The sequence below is a fragment of the Triplophysa dalaica genome, chromosome 6, assembly GCF_015846415.1.
Source record: "Triplophysa dalaica isolate WHDGS20190420 chromosome 6, ASM1584641v1, whole genome shotgun sequence".
Taxonomy (NCBI): Eukaryota; Metazoa; Chordata; class Actinopteri; order Cypriniformes; family Nemacheilidae; genus Triplophysa; species Triplophysa dalaica.
Genome location: NC_079547.1, coordinates 26009261 through 26023965, shown reverse-complemented (window position 1 = coordinate 26023965; position 14705 = coordinate 26009261). Strand labels below are relative to the sequence as shown.

At 38.2% G+C, this 14705-nt stretch overlaps 3 protein-coding genes across 3 annotated transcripts; all 3 read left to right on the top strand.

Annotated features, from left to right (window-relative positions):
- Positions 1–349: 349 nt before the first annotated feature.
- LOC130424533 (adenosine receptor A1) lies at positions 350–2777 on the top strand. Its single transcript, XM_056750293.1, has 2 exons — positions 350–706; positions 1906–2777. The coding sequence occupies exons 1-2, from the start codon at positions 372–374 to the stop codon at positions 2585–2587; spliced, it is 1017 nt and encodes a 338-aa protein (XP_056606271.1). The 5' UTR covers positions 350–371; the 3' UTR covers positions 2588–2777.
- Positions 2778–6117: 3340 nt separating this feature from the next.
- LOC130425025 (adenosine receptor A1) lies at positions 6118–8867 on the top strand. Its single transcript, XM_056751055.1, has 2 exons — positions 6118–6482; positions 8098–8867. The coding sequence occupies exons 1-2, from the start codon at positions 6118–6120 to the stop codon at positions 8732–8734; spliced, it is 1002 nt and encodes a 333-aa protein (XP_056607033.1). The 3' UTR covers positions 8735–8867.
- Positions 8868–11208: 2341 nt separating this feature from the next.
- sys1 (SYS1 golgi trafficking protein) lies at positions 11209–14302 on the top strand. Its single transcript, XM_056750295.1, has 4 exons — positions 11209–11538; positions 12287–12522; positions 13415–13482; positions 13555–14302. The coding sequence occupies exons 2-4, from the start codon at positions 12361–12363 to the stop codon at positions 13793–13795; spliced, it is 471 nt and encodes a 156-aa protein (XP_056606273.1). The 5' UTR covers positions 11209–11538; positions 12287–12360; the 3' UTR covers positions 13796–14302.
- The last annotated feature ends 403 nt before the right edge of the window (positions 14303–14705 follow it).

Here is a 14705-nt window from a genome sequence, read left to right as displayed (position 1 = left end):
ACCGCACACAACACCACACAAACCAGCTGTGTGTTGAATGTTGGGCAGAAGTTGTGTGGTAAACAAACTTTAACAGTCTTGTTTGGTAACAGATGCACCGCAGAAATGACACTCTACACATTTAAACTCATTTTTGTAGTTTCCCTTTCTTTCTAAAATGACGACATGGCCTCAAACTGAGTTAAAAAACACAAAACACAAATGTGTTTATTTAGATAAAAATGCAGCTTTTGGGCACGCACACACTGTTTCTAAACATATTCACTTTCTAATATTTGTTGCGTGTGCTTTTTTATCAAGAGGACGTCCGATCTTTCTAACTCACCACCGCCGCCTCCTCTCAGTTCCTCTTGAGTTCTTCCTTCTTCTGCATGATGTCTGACAGCGAGAAGATGGTCTACACGCTCCTGGAGGTCCTCATCGCTGTAGGATGTTGCGTTGGAAATGTGCTGGTCATCTGGGCGGTCTGCTCGTGCCGGGCTCTCTGTCAGACCACCTTCTGTTTTGTGGTGTCTCTGGCTGTGGCTGATTTTCTGGTGGGTGCCGTTGCCGTTCCTTTGGCTGTGGTGGTGGATGGACGGGTCGAGACCAGTTTTCACAGCTGTCTCTTGATCAGCTGTGTGGTCATCGTGTTGACTCAGGCCTCCGTTCATTCTCTCCTCGCCATCGCCGTGGACCGATACCTGCGAGTTTATAATCCATACAGGTCCGTTCAGCTTTCATTCTCACACACGCTTTTACATTTAGGTTCAAACCGAGACTTGAATTGATCAATCTTGGAGATTAATTAACCAGGAAACCGAACTTTTACAGAATGTTTATTTTAACTAGAGCTGCACGATATCAAAGAAAAACATAACACGATTTACAATACAAACATGGTTAAATTTCACAAATCTATACTATAAAACTGAAAATAATATAATGAACATACACTTTTGACTGGGGGAAAAAAAGGCAACACTTTTGAGGTCTCACTTGTCTCTCTCATATGGAAACTAACCATAGTCTGTTATAGCAAAAGTGTAGTGTAGTATGTTTTATTGGTGTCTTGATTATCATTATAGTATTGATATTATATAGTAAACATGTTTTTTTTTGTAGGAAGATGATGGTTAATGTTCATAAAGGCTCTGAAATCTACATTCACATACAGCTTTAACTACAAACAATGTTTTTGAAGTTTTACAATCATTCAGTTTTTCCAAACACGAGAAAATGAATCAAGGGTTACGCTGCATTGAAACAATTCAGACAACACACTAATAGGGGGTTCACACCAAACGCAAATTAAGCGTTTTGCCCGAGTCAAATACATACAAAGTCAATGCAAAGACGCAAATAGACGAGGATTTGTGGCAATCTCCTCTTCCGCGCTGGTTGATAATATTTGTCAGCTCGCGCCACTCACGCAAACTATTCCCACAAGTTATAAAGACATGAAACTCGATTGTTTGGCGATACCAAACGTGAATTAAGCATTTTGCGTGAATAAATTACATACAAAGTCAATGCAAAGACTTTTATAAATGCAAACTAGCGGCAGGCGGTGCGATAATGTCTGGTTGAAAATATCTCTCAGATCGCATCACACACGTTAAATAATAACCTTTCCAGCCAGTTCTAAAGACAGGAAACACGATTGTTTGCATTTAGTGTGAACCAAGCATAAGGCCCGATTGACATTTTGCGTCTTTTCTGCGTACATATTCTTGGCATATACAGCAGGCGTGCGCAAATAGGCGCCGATGCAGTCGATGCGGAGCGCACATTTTTCTAAGCATGTCGGCGCTGCATCGAGATTGGAAATAGTTCAAATTTCTTGAGGCCTACAACCCAATAAAAGCATTAAGATTGTGTAATAACAATGACATCATCAGCAATATATGTCCGTCTCACTTTCAGGTACAGAGGAGCGGTGAGAAAACAGAACCTAAGGGCGGCGGTCACCGTCTGCTGGCTTTCTGCTTCTTTACTGGGTCTTATTCCTCTGTCCGGATGGCACAACCATGACACCACCACAAGCGTGAACTCTACTCTCAAGTGTCATTTTCTCACAGTCATTTCAATGTCTTACATGGTGAACTTTAACTTCCTGGTTTGCATCCTCTCACCCACCATCATCATGATGGCCATCTACGCTTTCATCTTCTGTAAGATCTCCAAACAGTTGAGAAGAGGAATCGGTGAGGCAGTGGAGTCCAGGACGTTTTATCATAAAGAGAGGAGACTGGCTCATTCGCTGGCATTAGTGTTGGCTCTGTTTGCCGTCAGCTGGTTTCCGCTTCACATCCTCAACACATTGACCTACTACACCAGTGTCAGCGTGCCACCTCTCCTCTTTCACATCGGTGTTCTTCTCTCTCATGCCAACTCTGCGGTTAACCCTATAGTGTACGCTTTCAAAATCCCAAAGATCAAGATTGCCTATAAAAACATCTTGAAGAAACTCACAGGCTCGAAGGAGAACCCGGATCAGATCAGTCAGACTTTAGATAACAACATCAGCAGCAACTCAAACAGTAACGTCAGGTATAGCATGAAAAACTCTCAGAAAGACAAAACGAACATCAATCAGGATGTTTAGCTGGGAAGTTGTGTCTAAAGATTTTTAATTGTTAAATAAGATATGTACAGCTCTTGTATTTTGTTTGCCCGTCCGCCTTTGGTGTTCTCGTTTTGTGTGAATTGTTTTCAGGTAAATCTACTTGGACTGTGAGCTAAATATTAATTTCAATACTTTAAATGTGATGTTTAGCTTGCATTAAGTTCTATGTGACCGCACTGTCTGCTCCAATTTCACTCAAAGTGACAATAAAGAATCTTGATAAAGCACAGAAAATGGTTGATAATTAAGTATTTTAAACTCATTTTCACCACGTCTGTATATCCTTCACACATGATTCATAAAAATCACATTAATGCAATGGGTCATCTTAACCATAATGTGTGACAAAACTATTCCATTGAATGAAATGGCTTATACAACATAAAGCAGACTGCTTTAAGACTTTGGGTCTCTGCACATACAGTCAGAAATTTTCATCTGCTTTTTTACATATTTGGCGCTCATTTGTACGGTGTCTCTGAATTGTCAAAACGGATGCGTTTACACAATTTCTTTTGTGTGTTTAAGTAGAATCTACTTTTGTGTGCGATTCCATATGAATTATCCACCTCCTAAATAAGCTATAAGTTCCCGTGAGATCAGGATGGTTATTCTGGTACATGCTTGATTATTCACATGTGCACACATCAGATCTGAAGTGGATTGAATTCTCTTATCAAAACCACAAAATGAATGTTGTCTCTAAAGCTGTCAGTTTGTTTTAGGTCTGATGGTTCTCGTCTGCTGATGGCTCGGTTGTAGTTTTCTTAATTGATTTACTGGCAACGGTCCATTAGACAGTGAATTCCAGGAGGGAGTGTTTGACGCTCAGAGAGAGAAATGTACTGGATGTGCTTCTGGATTTCTCAAAAATAACTCATAGTAACCACAGACCACTCTGTTCTGTCTCCTCTACAGACAGCCAAAGAGAAGAAACTGAATTGATGAGGGTCATTTAACACATTATTGCTCTTTCTAACAGGATCTGAATCTGTTCTGCTGAGTGAGGTTAAGAATGAATCAAATACCTATTTTGGCTCTGTGTTGAAAGACAGCGTCAGTTCTTAAAACCACACATCTTTTTTCCAAGAAATATTATACATGCAAATGTCATTTTTAACCACATCGCATGTGTTGCTCGACCCAAATGAATCAGACAGAGTACACGCTATATATAAGGTGATGCAAATTACAGCAGATCTACATGTTGTGCTTATGTATAGCACCCTTGACACCACATCATAAACATGTCTTGGAATTTTTTGAATTTGCAACATATAAATTATACCGTGTATATACAGTATAAACTTATATATGTTATGAAATAACTTGTTGATTTCATATATTGTAAGATATAAAAGAAATTGTTATGTCACATTAACTAAAAACACATATGTTAAAAACATTAAATGAAATGAAATGAAATGAAAACGTTAACGTATAAAAATCATGTTTGTTTTAAATCAAATATAAATCCGCAACTTGATGGGGTAAACATAATGAAATTATGCTGAGTAAACATAACTTTATTATGTGCAACCGATGTACATCATTTTTTTTCAGTGTATATATGTATATAAGTGTGTGTGAAGAGTTTGGTTTCAATATGAGATATCTCAAAAATCATGTTTTTATCATGTTATCATGTTATTATTGTGTTTTATTGTGTTAGTTAGTTGTATTGTTTTTTAGTTACTATGGCTTAAATCAAATCTGATAATGTATTAATTATATTAAACAAAAATTGATTGATCACTTCATTGATATATATAATCAGAATATGGAATGATGGCTTATCCTGTCGCTCATCGCTGTAAAACTGTTATGCATGATGAGAAATCTATCCCAGAAGCTTTGCATGATCGTCGGAAAACAAATTTCAGTTTGCATTTCATCTCAAAGGCTAAAGCCTGTTTTACGTATTGTATTTGACCGGACGCATGCAAATGACAAGGTCATCATGACATTTATTAATAAAAACACTTTTATATTTAGCAGATGGCTTTATTAAAAACAGACTTTACCGATGTTTCTAATCTCCTCGACAAAACTGACGGTTTCCTTAAGATGTCAACTTTTGTTTAAACATCAAAACATATCAAAACTGAAAAAGGCATCTGCATGATTTTAATGGAATGAAAGTAATCAAAGAGATTGCCTTATGAAGACATCTTCCAACAGTGGGCTACAAGAAGCACTTTTGCTGCATTGGACAATCTTAAAGTGGCTGAACATCACAAAGTTCTTGGCAAGATGTCACTATTTTTCATTACAGCATCAGGAGGTTTCTGGAAGACTTTGGATGAATACAGAGAGACGGTCCACTGTTTTACTCATCACACCATTCAACACTAAATCCATTCACATCTGCAAGATTAAGTGTGTTTTTCAACATCAAAGAAAGTCTCTTTAATATCTCAGTTGTTCCTTTTACTCTAGACAGAAAGACATCAAACAAAGCCCAGAAACTTTCAAGTCAAGATCTCCAAAATCTGCTCAAATATCAGAGATAAAATATAAACTCATCATTTCACATGAAATTCAAAGAGCTTCAATATCCACATCAATCTTTATATTTTTACTGAATGGATGATATTGTTAAATCTCCTGAGCTAGGAAGCAATAAAAACCTTCTAGTGTAGGATTTTAAAAGGTTCCGTATTTGGAAGCACATAAATGCTGAACATAAAACACTCTGAGAAGCCAAATGGACAAGATACAATAAAACCATCCACACGTCTGGACACAATGTTCTGATTCACTGTTTCTCAATTCAATCTTTCTACAGGCATGTTCATATTCTACAGCCATGTTCATACTAAAACAATGAGATTACTTTTGTGAAGAAGTATAAATGATTTCAGTAAAGAAATACTGTCCTTTTGTTTTTATCCAAAGGATTTAACATTCGGTCTAGGAAACAAACAATAAGTGTTATCTATAAGGTGTGCACATAGGAAAGAGTTTATATTTGTATCAAATATTTCTACATTTTTCGTACTTTAAATGACGCAGACAATAATAATGAGTCTGTCCAACACTGACAGTGAGAAACACAGATGTCAAATACATCCCTCATTACTGAAAGTCATCAGTAAGTGCACTATGAGCACTTCTTCTTGAAAAAAATGATCTGATGATGTCAGATTTCCCGTTACTACGTGGAGATAAAAACATGCGTGTTGAAGATTCAAATGTTGCTGAATAAACACACACACAAAGAGAAGAGAGAGAGAGAGAGAGAGAGAGAGAGAGAGAGCCGCAGTGACTACACCTCCCCTCTCATACCATACCATCCAGCAGCTTGTCCACAAGAGAAGGAAACACAAGTTAATAAAGATGCAGAAACACAAAAGGAATATTGAGACAACTCAGCAGACATCGAGTGACTCCAGATGCTAATAAGACTGAAGGACACATGAGATGGAGAAATGAAAGGAAATAGGCACAAGCAACTGAACACATCAAGATCTCGGAGAGTCATTGGGGAATAGAAACTAGCGTCAAATATGGCCAACACCACAACTCAAGAGGTCATAGAGAACGGGGAGAAAATAGATGTGATGTACATTACCATCGAGAGCACGATCGCACTGGCGTCAGTACTGGGAAATGTTTTGGTGGTGTTAGTGGTGGCCAAGAACCAGGGTCTGAGAGACCCCACCTTCTGTTTCATCGTGTCTCTGGCCCTGGCTGACATCGCCGTCGGTGTTCTCGTCATTCCTCTGGCCGTGGTGATCAGTCTGGGTCTCATGACACCATTTTACACCTGCCTCTTTATTTCATGTCTGTTAGTGATGATCACTCAGAGCTCTATACTGTCGCTGCTGGCCATCGCCATCGACAGATTCTTACGTGTCAAAATCCCCACCAGGTGAGTCGGAAACACATTGCTTCGTCAACAACCGTCTACACCAAGAGTTTACTATAGTAAAGTAGGGATTCGTAATGTTTACTACGGTGCTTTTAAATTGTAGTATGTAAATTAGTAAAGATTCGTTCATATTTACTATTGAAAGGTTCAAAAACACTCTTTACTGCGGTTTACTACAGTAAAAACTACAGTAAAATATCATGTGCTTTCCTGTAGCTCAGTGGTAAGAGCATTGTGTCAACAATGCAAGGTTGTTGGTTCGATCCCAGGGGATTGCAGATACCTAAATATAAATATATAGGATAATGCAATGTAAGAAGTTTTGGATAAAAGCATCTGCCAAATTCATAAATGTAGGATATAGGGTGTCGAAACAACAAAATAATGGTTAAACCTTGGTAAAAAAATGTTATGTTTTTAAATGGATTACTGCTTTTATATTACAGCTACAACAGCAATATAATTAAAAACATGTTCAATAAATCCTACGTAGTTCATTTTAATAATCAGAATTATAACTGACAGTCATATGTATATTATATATTGACATTCAAAAAGCATAACTAGCGTGCCAAAAAAATACCAAAAATGGACAAGAATTTATACAATTTTCTATTTTAACAACCTGTAACAATTTGTATAGACAGTATGTAGACATTTCTATAATGAAGTATTAACATAATTGTATTAATTGCATTTTAATAAGACCTCCCGGCTGGAAAAAAGCAGATCTCATCCCCCATTGACTACCATAGTATTTATTATCCCTACTATGGCAGTAAATGAGGAAATTTTTACAAATATCTTCCTTTCTGTTCAGCAGACATTTATACAGGTTTGGAACAACCTGAGGGTGAGTAAATGATGATAGAATTTTCATTTTTACTGAACTGTCCCTTCAAACACTTCTCTGGTTTGCTGTTCCCCAGGCCTGGTCAAGCTGGTTTAGCTCAAGACCTGCTCTTCTCCCACATGAAAAGTGTTTCAAAGCTCACCAACAGACCAGTATGACCAGACCAGTTAAGACCAGCAAACCAGTTTAGATTTGCTAAAGCCTTTTATTTAGCAGGGAAAGCACCTGAATTATCCCTGAGTCAGACTGCAGGGCATCCATATATCTGTTGATTTCTCTAATGCAAATAAAAGGGCTGATGTGAAGCTTTTAGCTAAATGAAAGTGGTCCTGCCTGTCGGGTTGAGTTAAGTCCACTGCTCTGTTAGGATTTTGGCAGCTGACCACTCATTTCCCTGCTGTGCGATACATGTTAAACTCACAAGCAAACACTGAACACTTTGAAATGAGAATATTTACTAGAGCTTCAACAGAATCCATTCTGGAATATCATATTATGGATCATTATCATTTCTTCAACCTCCTGTCAAACCTGTATGAGTGTCTTTCTTCTTCAGCACACAACATAAGATCTTTTGAAGAACGTTGATAATCGAACAACACTGAACTCCATTGACTTCCATTGTATGAACGCAAAACCACTGCGACATTTCTCAAAATATCTTCTTATACTCCACTGAAGAAATACTCACACACAGGTTTTGATGTGGGGTTGGAGCTAAACTCTTGTTATTAATGATCAGTCTTTGTATTGTTTTGACAGATACAGCACCGTGGTCACACAGCAGCGGGCATGGGTGGCTGTTGGCATGTGTTGGATTCTGTCCTTTCTGACCGGTTTGGTGCCCATGACCGGCTGGCATCGCAGCCCCCCTAAAAATGCCAGCACAGAACTCATCGAATGCCAGTTCATCAACGTCATATCCCTGAACTACATGGTCTACTTTAATTTCTTCGGCTGGGTGGTGGCACCCTTGACTATAATGGCGGGACTTTATGCCGAGATCTTTCGTATAATCCGACGACAACTCCTCCGTCGAGCTGAAGCCACTTTAGACTCCAGTAAGTACTATCGCAAAGAGCTGAATTTAGCCAAGTCCTTGGCACTCGTTCTCTTTCTGTTCGCTCTCTGCTGGCTGCCTCTTCACATCATGAACTGCATCGTGTTTTTCTGCCCTAAGTGCAGCGTGCCAAGGAGCGTTTTTTCTGTCGGCATCTTTATGTCCCACGGCAACTCCGCCCTGAACCCGCTGGTCTATGCGTTCCGCATCCAGCGCTTTCGAGACACACTGTGTCAGATCATCCAGCGATTCATACTGTGTAGAACCTCGACCAGCCCGATCCAGCACGATGCCGGACCGATCACTGAAAAAACGCAAGCTACCACTGAAAGACAATAAAAACTTGATGGCACCTGTAGACTGTAGATCAACACTGTGCAGCTTCGAACTTCTCTTCCTTGAATGTAATAAAATAGTTTGTGGTCCTACATGGCAAAATAATGCGCATTGGGTGATTTATTAGTTTTAAAGCATGCTGGGCATCTGACCAGTAGATCTCTTCACTGTGTAGATTAGGTTGTGGCAAGAGCAAGATGTCTGATTGCAAAACTGGTTTTTCATACATTCTGTTTTGACATCAAAGGACAAAATGTGTATTTTTCATGCATAAAAATACAATCCGAGAGTCAATCAATACAAAGAGGAAAAACCCAGTACGTGCCAACAGAATCTCATTGATATGCATTAAATGCTTTGCATTTCTGATCTTTCGCATCCAAACACAACATCTGGCTCAATGTCTCAATATCGGTGTGCTATTTTGTTAAGCCTGTTATTTCTGATATTAGTACATTTCAATGTAATTGAAAGTGTCTGCTAAATGACTGAGGCCTGGTTTCAAAGACAAGGCTTATCTTAAGCCAGGACTAGGATAAATTAGTATATTTAAATCGCTTTTATAAAAAATGCATTAGAAAAAACATCACTGGTGTTCATCAGTAAACAAAACAATGGCACGGACATATCTTAAGATATTTCAGGGCCTGTTATTTTCATTTTATACAGCTCAAACATTCATTTAAGTCAGTGAATACTCTCAAGGCTTTTCTGTGAAACCGCGCCTAAATGTGAACGTTTTAATTGAAGGACTTTTTATTATGAACAGTTTTGGTGCTGTTTTAGTCACTCGTTGATGTAAAACCCTGAGATACAAACATTTAAGAGCCACTGATGTCTATAAGATTTAACTGCTAACGTCTCTCTGACTAGGATGTTTTTCGTGAGAAAAAGACCCAGAAAGCTCACGTCTCCATGTGCGGTTGTCTTAATCTATTCCTATTTCTCCTAAAGTGAAAGTCTTGTGAGAATAAACACCTGAGCAATAAAAGTCTCTTCTGTGAATGGAATTGAATCTTACTAACAAAGAAATGTGTCATGTGTAAAGAATAGTGATTATTAAAAAGACATTTATAAAGCTTAATCTCAAATCTTTGTATCGATCTTAAATACCGTCTCATCTACATGCACATCTTGAAACATCAAGACATTCATTTGGACATTAATGCATGACAGAATTCACTCCTGCGTTTGAGTGACTAAATAATGGCGACCGTAAAAATTGTTTATATTATACATCAGGATTGGGTCTAAGATATGACTAGAAAGTGCCAAAGTGAATTGCAGAGGAACATCCTGCTGGGAATTCAATCAAACTTATTCACATCTGAACTGTAATTTACACAGACATACAAGTCAAGAGTGGTTGACAAGTGGTTTTGCTCTGCTGTGGTGACAGACAAACATGTTGATGGGTGAAACGCGACAGACTGAAAAACAGGAAGAATTCACACAGACGTAAACGTAAACCCTGACAGACATAGGAGCTAAAGCCCCCCTAAAGTTCTTTCTTAGCCCACCATAAAATATTGTAAGTAATAATGTAATCTGTACGATAATTCGAGATCGCTTTCTAGTCCTCTTTGAAAATCCTTATTGTGTGTAAACGGAGTTGGGCTGTGTTATTTAAGCGCATTCTTCACTTCACACAGCACATTGGAGTGAACGTCATAAAGAGATTAAAGTCACGTGGTGTGTGCGTTAACATGACATCTGCATCTTCGCCATTCTTTGTTATAAATGCATCTTAATATGATGCGTGAGCGATACAAGACACTTTCCCCACTATATCCACTGTAAAAACGTTTTGTCTGCGTTCACCCCTCGTCAACTAACGTTAGTTATGTTACCTCCTGCTAAATGAAAGCGCTTCACACCAATGACGTCATTCTTTAGAAAACGATCATGATGATGTTGTAGTGCACATAAATGTGTCATTCATGATATAATAATACAATAATGATATACTGTTGCAGATTTACCGATTCATGTGATATTCTTTTGATTAACAATAACTTGTCTTTTTGCTTTTTTCATATTCTTTCTTAATTATTTATTTGAGTAATGTAAACAGTATGTGGTGCTTACAGTGTGGCTCTCTCTCTCTCTCTCTCTCTCTCTTTATATATATTTATATATTTATATTTATATATCTCCTCATTGAAGGTTGAGCACCTATAAGTGTTTTTTCTTAAATCTTATAGCTGAATGTTAAATTGAGAACTCTGAAAGAATCTATTAGAAAAAGTGTTTAAATGCTTTTACTTATAAAGAGAAAACAACGACGAAAATATTGTGTTAGCGTTTTATATCGAATTAAACAAATGAACGTGCTGATTTATATTATAACATTCCATATCACTATTAATATCCCTGATAAAAATTAATGATGTGGTTTTATTTCGTGTGTTTAATCTACAAATTATAAAATGAGGATCTTACCTGAGAATTGTCGTCTGTAGCTACTGTACTGACACCTCCTCAGGACGGAATGTTACACACCTGCCGCTGCTTCATGATTGTCCCACGCGCAAATTACTTCTTATTTTAACTGAATTAAAGCATATTCTAGGTTTCTGTGGAAAAAAATCTGCTAAAACCACTGTTATAAAGTTAAGTGTGTTAAACTGCGTTATGTTGTGTCGAATCTGCGGCGCAAAACGTAAAGGTCGCGATGACGTCATGCGCCGTTCATCAGCTGGAAGTTTCGTCTCCGATTTAACTCGTTATTATTATTATAAGCGCTTTACTAAACCTTAACCTGTCAACTCAGCGTGGGATCACGTTACTGATTTGTCGTGTTCGAGGTTTGTATTTTCACCACGTTTACTTACGAGACTCGCAAACACACGTCAACGAAGGCGAAGATTTAGCGAGCTAATGCTAATAAACAGTTAGCTTGCCAGTTACGCGTGTCGTTTTGTTTTTTTTGTTTGTGTTTATGTCTGTAAACAGTAGTTAACATCACACTTTTATCGTCACATCAACTAAATGTCAAATTGTGTCGTTGTCACATATTGTGTGGGTTTACGTTAGTCGTGACATATCTCGTGCTTGTAGGAAGCTGTGAAAGCTAACAATTGTGTTTATGATATTTTGTTATAATTCTTGGTGGTTATTTCGTTTCTTTAAAACTGAGTACACAACACACGGGTAACTTAGTTAAGTCTAGTCTATGTACGATGGTAAGAGTTGTATTTAGTTCGCTTAATAAGACTTAGGTGTATAATCGCGATTTTCATGATATCATCACTCAAGTATCGTACGAAAGAAGCTCGCGAGGGCTGGGTCAATATTACGATGACCTCATTGAGAACAATCTGAACTTTATCTTGTTTCCATTCTAAGAATAAGTTAATGACTGGTTGTGTCATGACATAAGGAACAGAGATGCTCAATACTTCCTACATGCTCTGTCATTGTGTCAAGTATAACTATGCACAGCTGCTGAAGATGTTTATGGCATTATCAGCAATAGACCTTGTACTTAAATTGCTGTTTTCTTTATAGATTTTGGAACACGTCTCAATTGTTTGCCTCTCTTCTTTTCTGCAGCACATATCTTCAAGCTACTTTGAAACCACTTGCAGAGTCTGCCTGGGACACCTCTTGTCCCTGACATCTGCAAGATGTCCAGTCATTTCCGCAGCTACATCTGGGATCCGGTCCTTATCGTCTCTCAGATTATTCTGATGCAGGCCATCTACTACGGCTTCTTGGGTTTGTGGTTGGCTGGTGTTGACGGTTTGGTACAGACCAGTAGATCACTTGACCAGATATTCAGTTATGAGGTAAGTGCTTAAAGTTAGATTAGGGCCAGGTTGCACAAACTGTTGAAGATAGTCATCAATTTTTTTCTTCAAGACCGGTCATAACTTCTTTAAATCAATTACATAAAAATATAAATTGCTCTAAATGAAGGATTACTGATTAATCCTAACTAACTTCTAGTCAGTGACACTTGTTGTTTAGACACATGCTGCATTCCAAATGACATACTACACACTATGCACTTAAACCATGTAGTGTATGAATTGTAAAAGGGTTGTATCGTCCCAAATGAAATACGAAACTGTTTTATACTGACCGGAAGTATATCGGTTTCCCAGACGAGTGCAAATGACGTGTGTGAATAAAAATCAATTTATAAATTGATTGTAAAGGTAATATAGTATTCATGTGTTTTGCCCAGCATTACTTTAGGCATCATCAGAGATTGAAGCGTTATCATTCTGCAGGAGAGTTTTTCTTGAGCCTCGTCACAACATAAGCGAAACTACAACCGATGAGTGCGTGAAGTGTCCACAGTTTCACACTTCAAATTTTTGGGTTAAAAAGTGCATCATCCGGGTACTTAAAGTGCATTTTCATTTGAGAATTTTCAATGTGAGCGGACTACTCACACCATTAATACTACAAAATGGCGTAGAATAGTGCATAAGTGCGTGATTTGGGACGCACCTATAGTCTTAAAATTGCAGCTAAATTTATGCAACTGTGTATGCCCTGGGTCGAGTTCTTTTGCTCTTGGGGTAAAAATATTCTTTTTGTAGATTGAATATAAACAAGTGTCACACATGGATGTAGCTATGCCTAAATCTGAAGTAAGTGCATTCTTCTGTATTAATGTGTGCACGTGCTTTCTACTTCTGAATGACAAACAACTGGTTGGCTTTTTTCAAGGTGCTTGGTTTTTCAACAACACAAGGTCGCCTCTCGATGATGGGGTTCATTCTGAACTCTCTCACAAGGTAAGTTTATGTTTACGACCTGTTTGTCTAAACATCGTTGGTTTTATGGCTAAATCTTTATTTTTCCGCTAGTGCTCTTGGCCTGTGGTTTTTCATCCGACGTGGAAAGCAGTGCTTGGACTTTACCATCACGGTGCACTTCTTTCACATGATTGGCTGCTGGATCTATAACGCCCACATGCCGGCAGCTCTGTCGTGGTGGTTGGTCAACGTGGCCTGCATGGCACTAATGGCTGTGATTGGCGAGTACTTGTGCATGCGGACAGAGCTCAGAGCCATTCCAGTAAACACTGCACCCAAATCCAACCTATGAGAAGTCAACAGAGACAGAGAGTGAGCACAGCTGGCATGTGTGATGCTGAAGCCTCGGACTGGACTGGCGTGTGGACTAATGCTGCTGTGGTTTTTGCAGAGTTTCCAGATGGAAGGATAACAGGCCCTGAGGGGGAACAGAAATGCCTGGGTTTTAGTGATGTAATAGTCACCTCACTGTATTTAATCAAAATCATGTCTAATGGCGGATGGAGCGTTAAAAGCTCGGAAAGGACTTCGCATTTTCAAGCAGTAATGTTTGGCGTCAATAATGATCAACTGGGACTTCTTTAACTAGCATTATTTCCCAGTTCTCATCCATTTAAAGGGATTGTTGCCATTTTCTTGTTTAGGACCAACATTTTTACATTAATTATAGAAATAATGACAGATATGGTTTTACTTGTGCAGAATCCTCCTAGGTCTTGCGTCATCGTGAGAGTAAAATATGGTGTGATACTGAATGCTTAATGGTTACAATAAACATTTATGGTGTCTTAAAGGTCAAGAGTCACACTATTGTGAATTATCAATTATTATTGTGTATTATCATTACACAATAACAATAACTTTGCCTGCATTTAATGTTTTGATTTAATGCTGGTTCATCTCATTATACTGTTCACAACAAAAACTGATTTAAAAACAAGTGTTGCCTTAGATATTTGTCAAGTTTTGACCTCTTATTTCCTCATTGTGTATGCATTTTCACTTGATAAATATCCCGTACGACATCATGTATTGAGATACGGGTTGAGGTGCATTCTGTTTTCCATTTCAGATTGGCGTGAAATAAGTAAAGAGGCAATAAAGGTTTTTGCCTATAACTTGATGGTTCGCTGTCTGCAATTAAGTAATTGGAATACACCATCTTATGTCAATTTTATGTGTAAGTGATGTATACAGTGCCC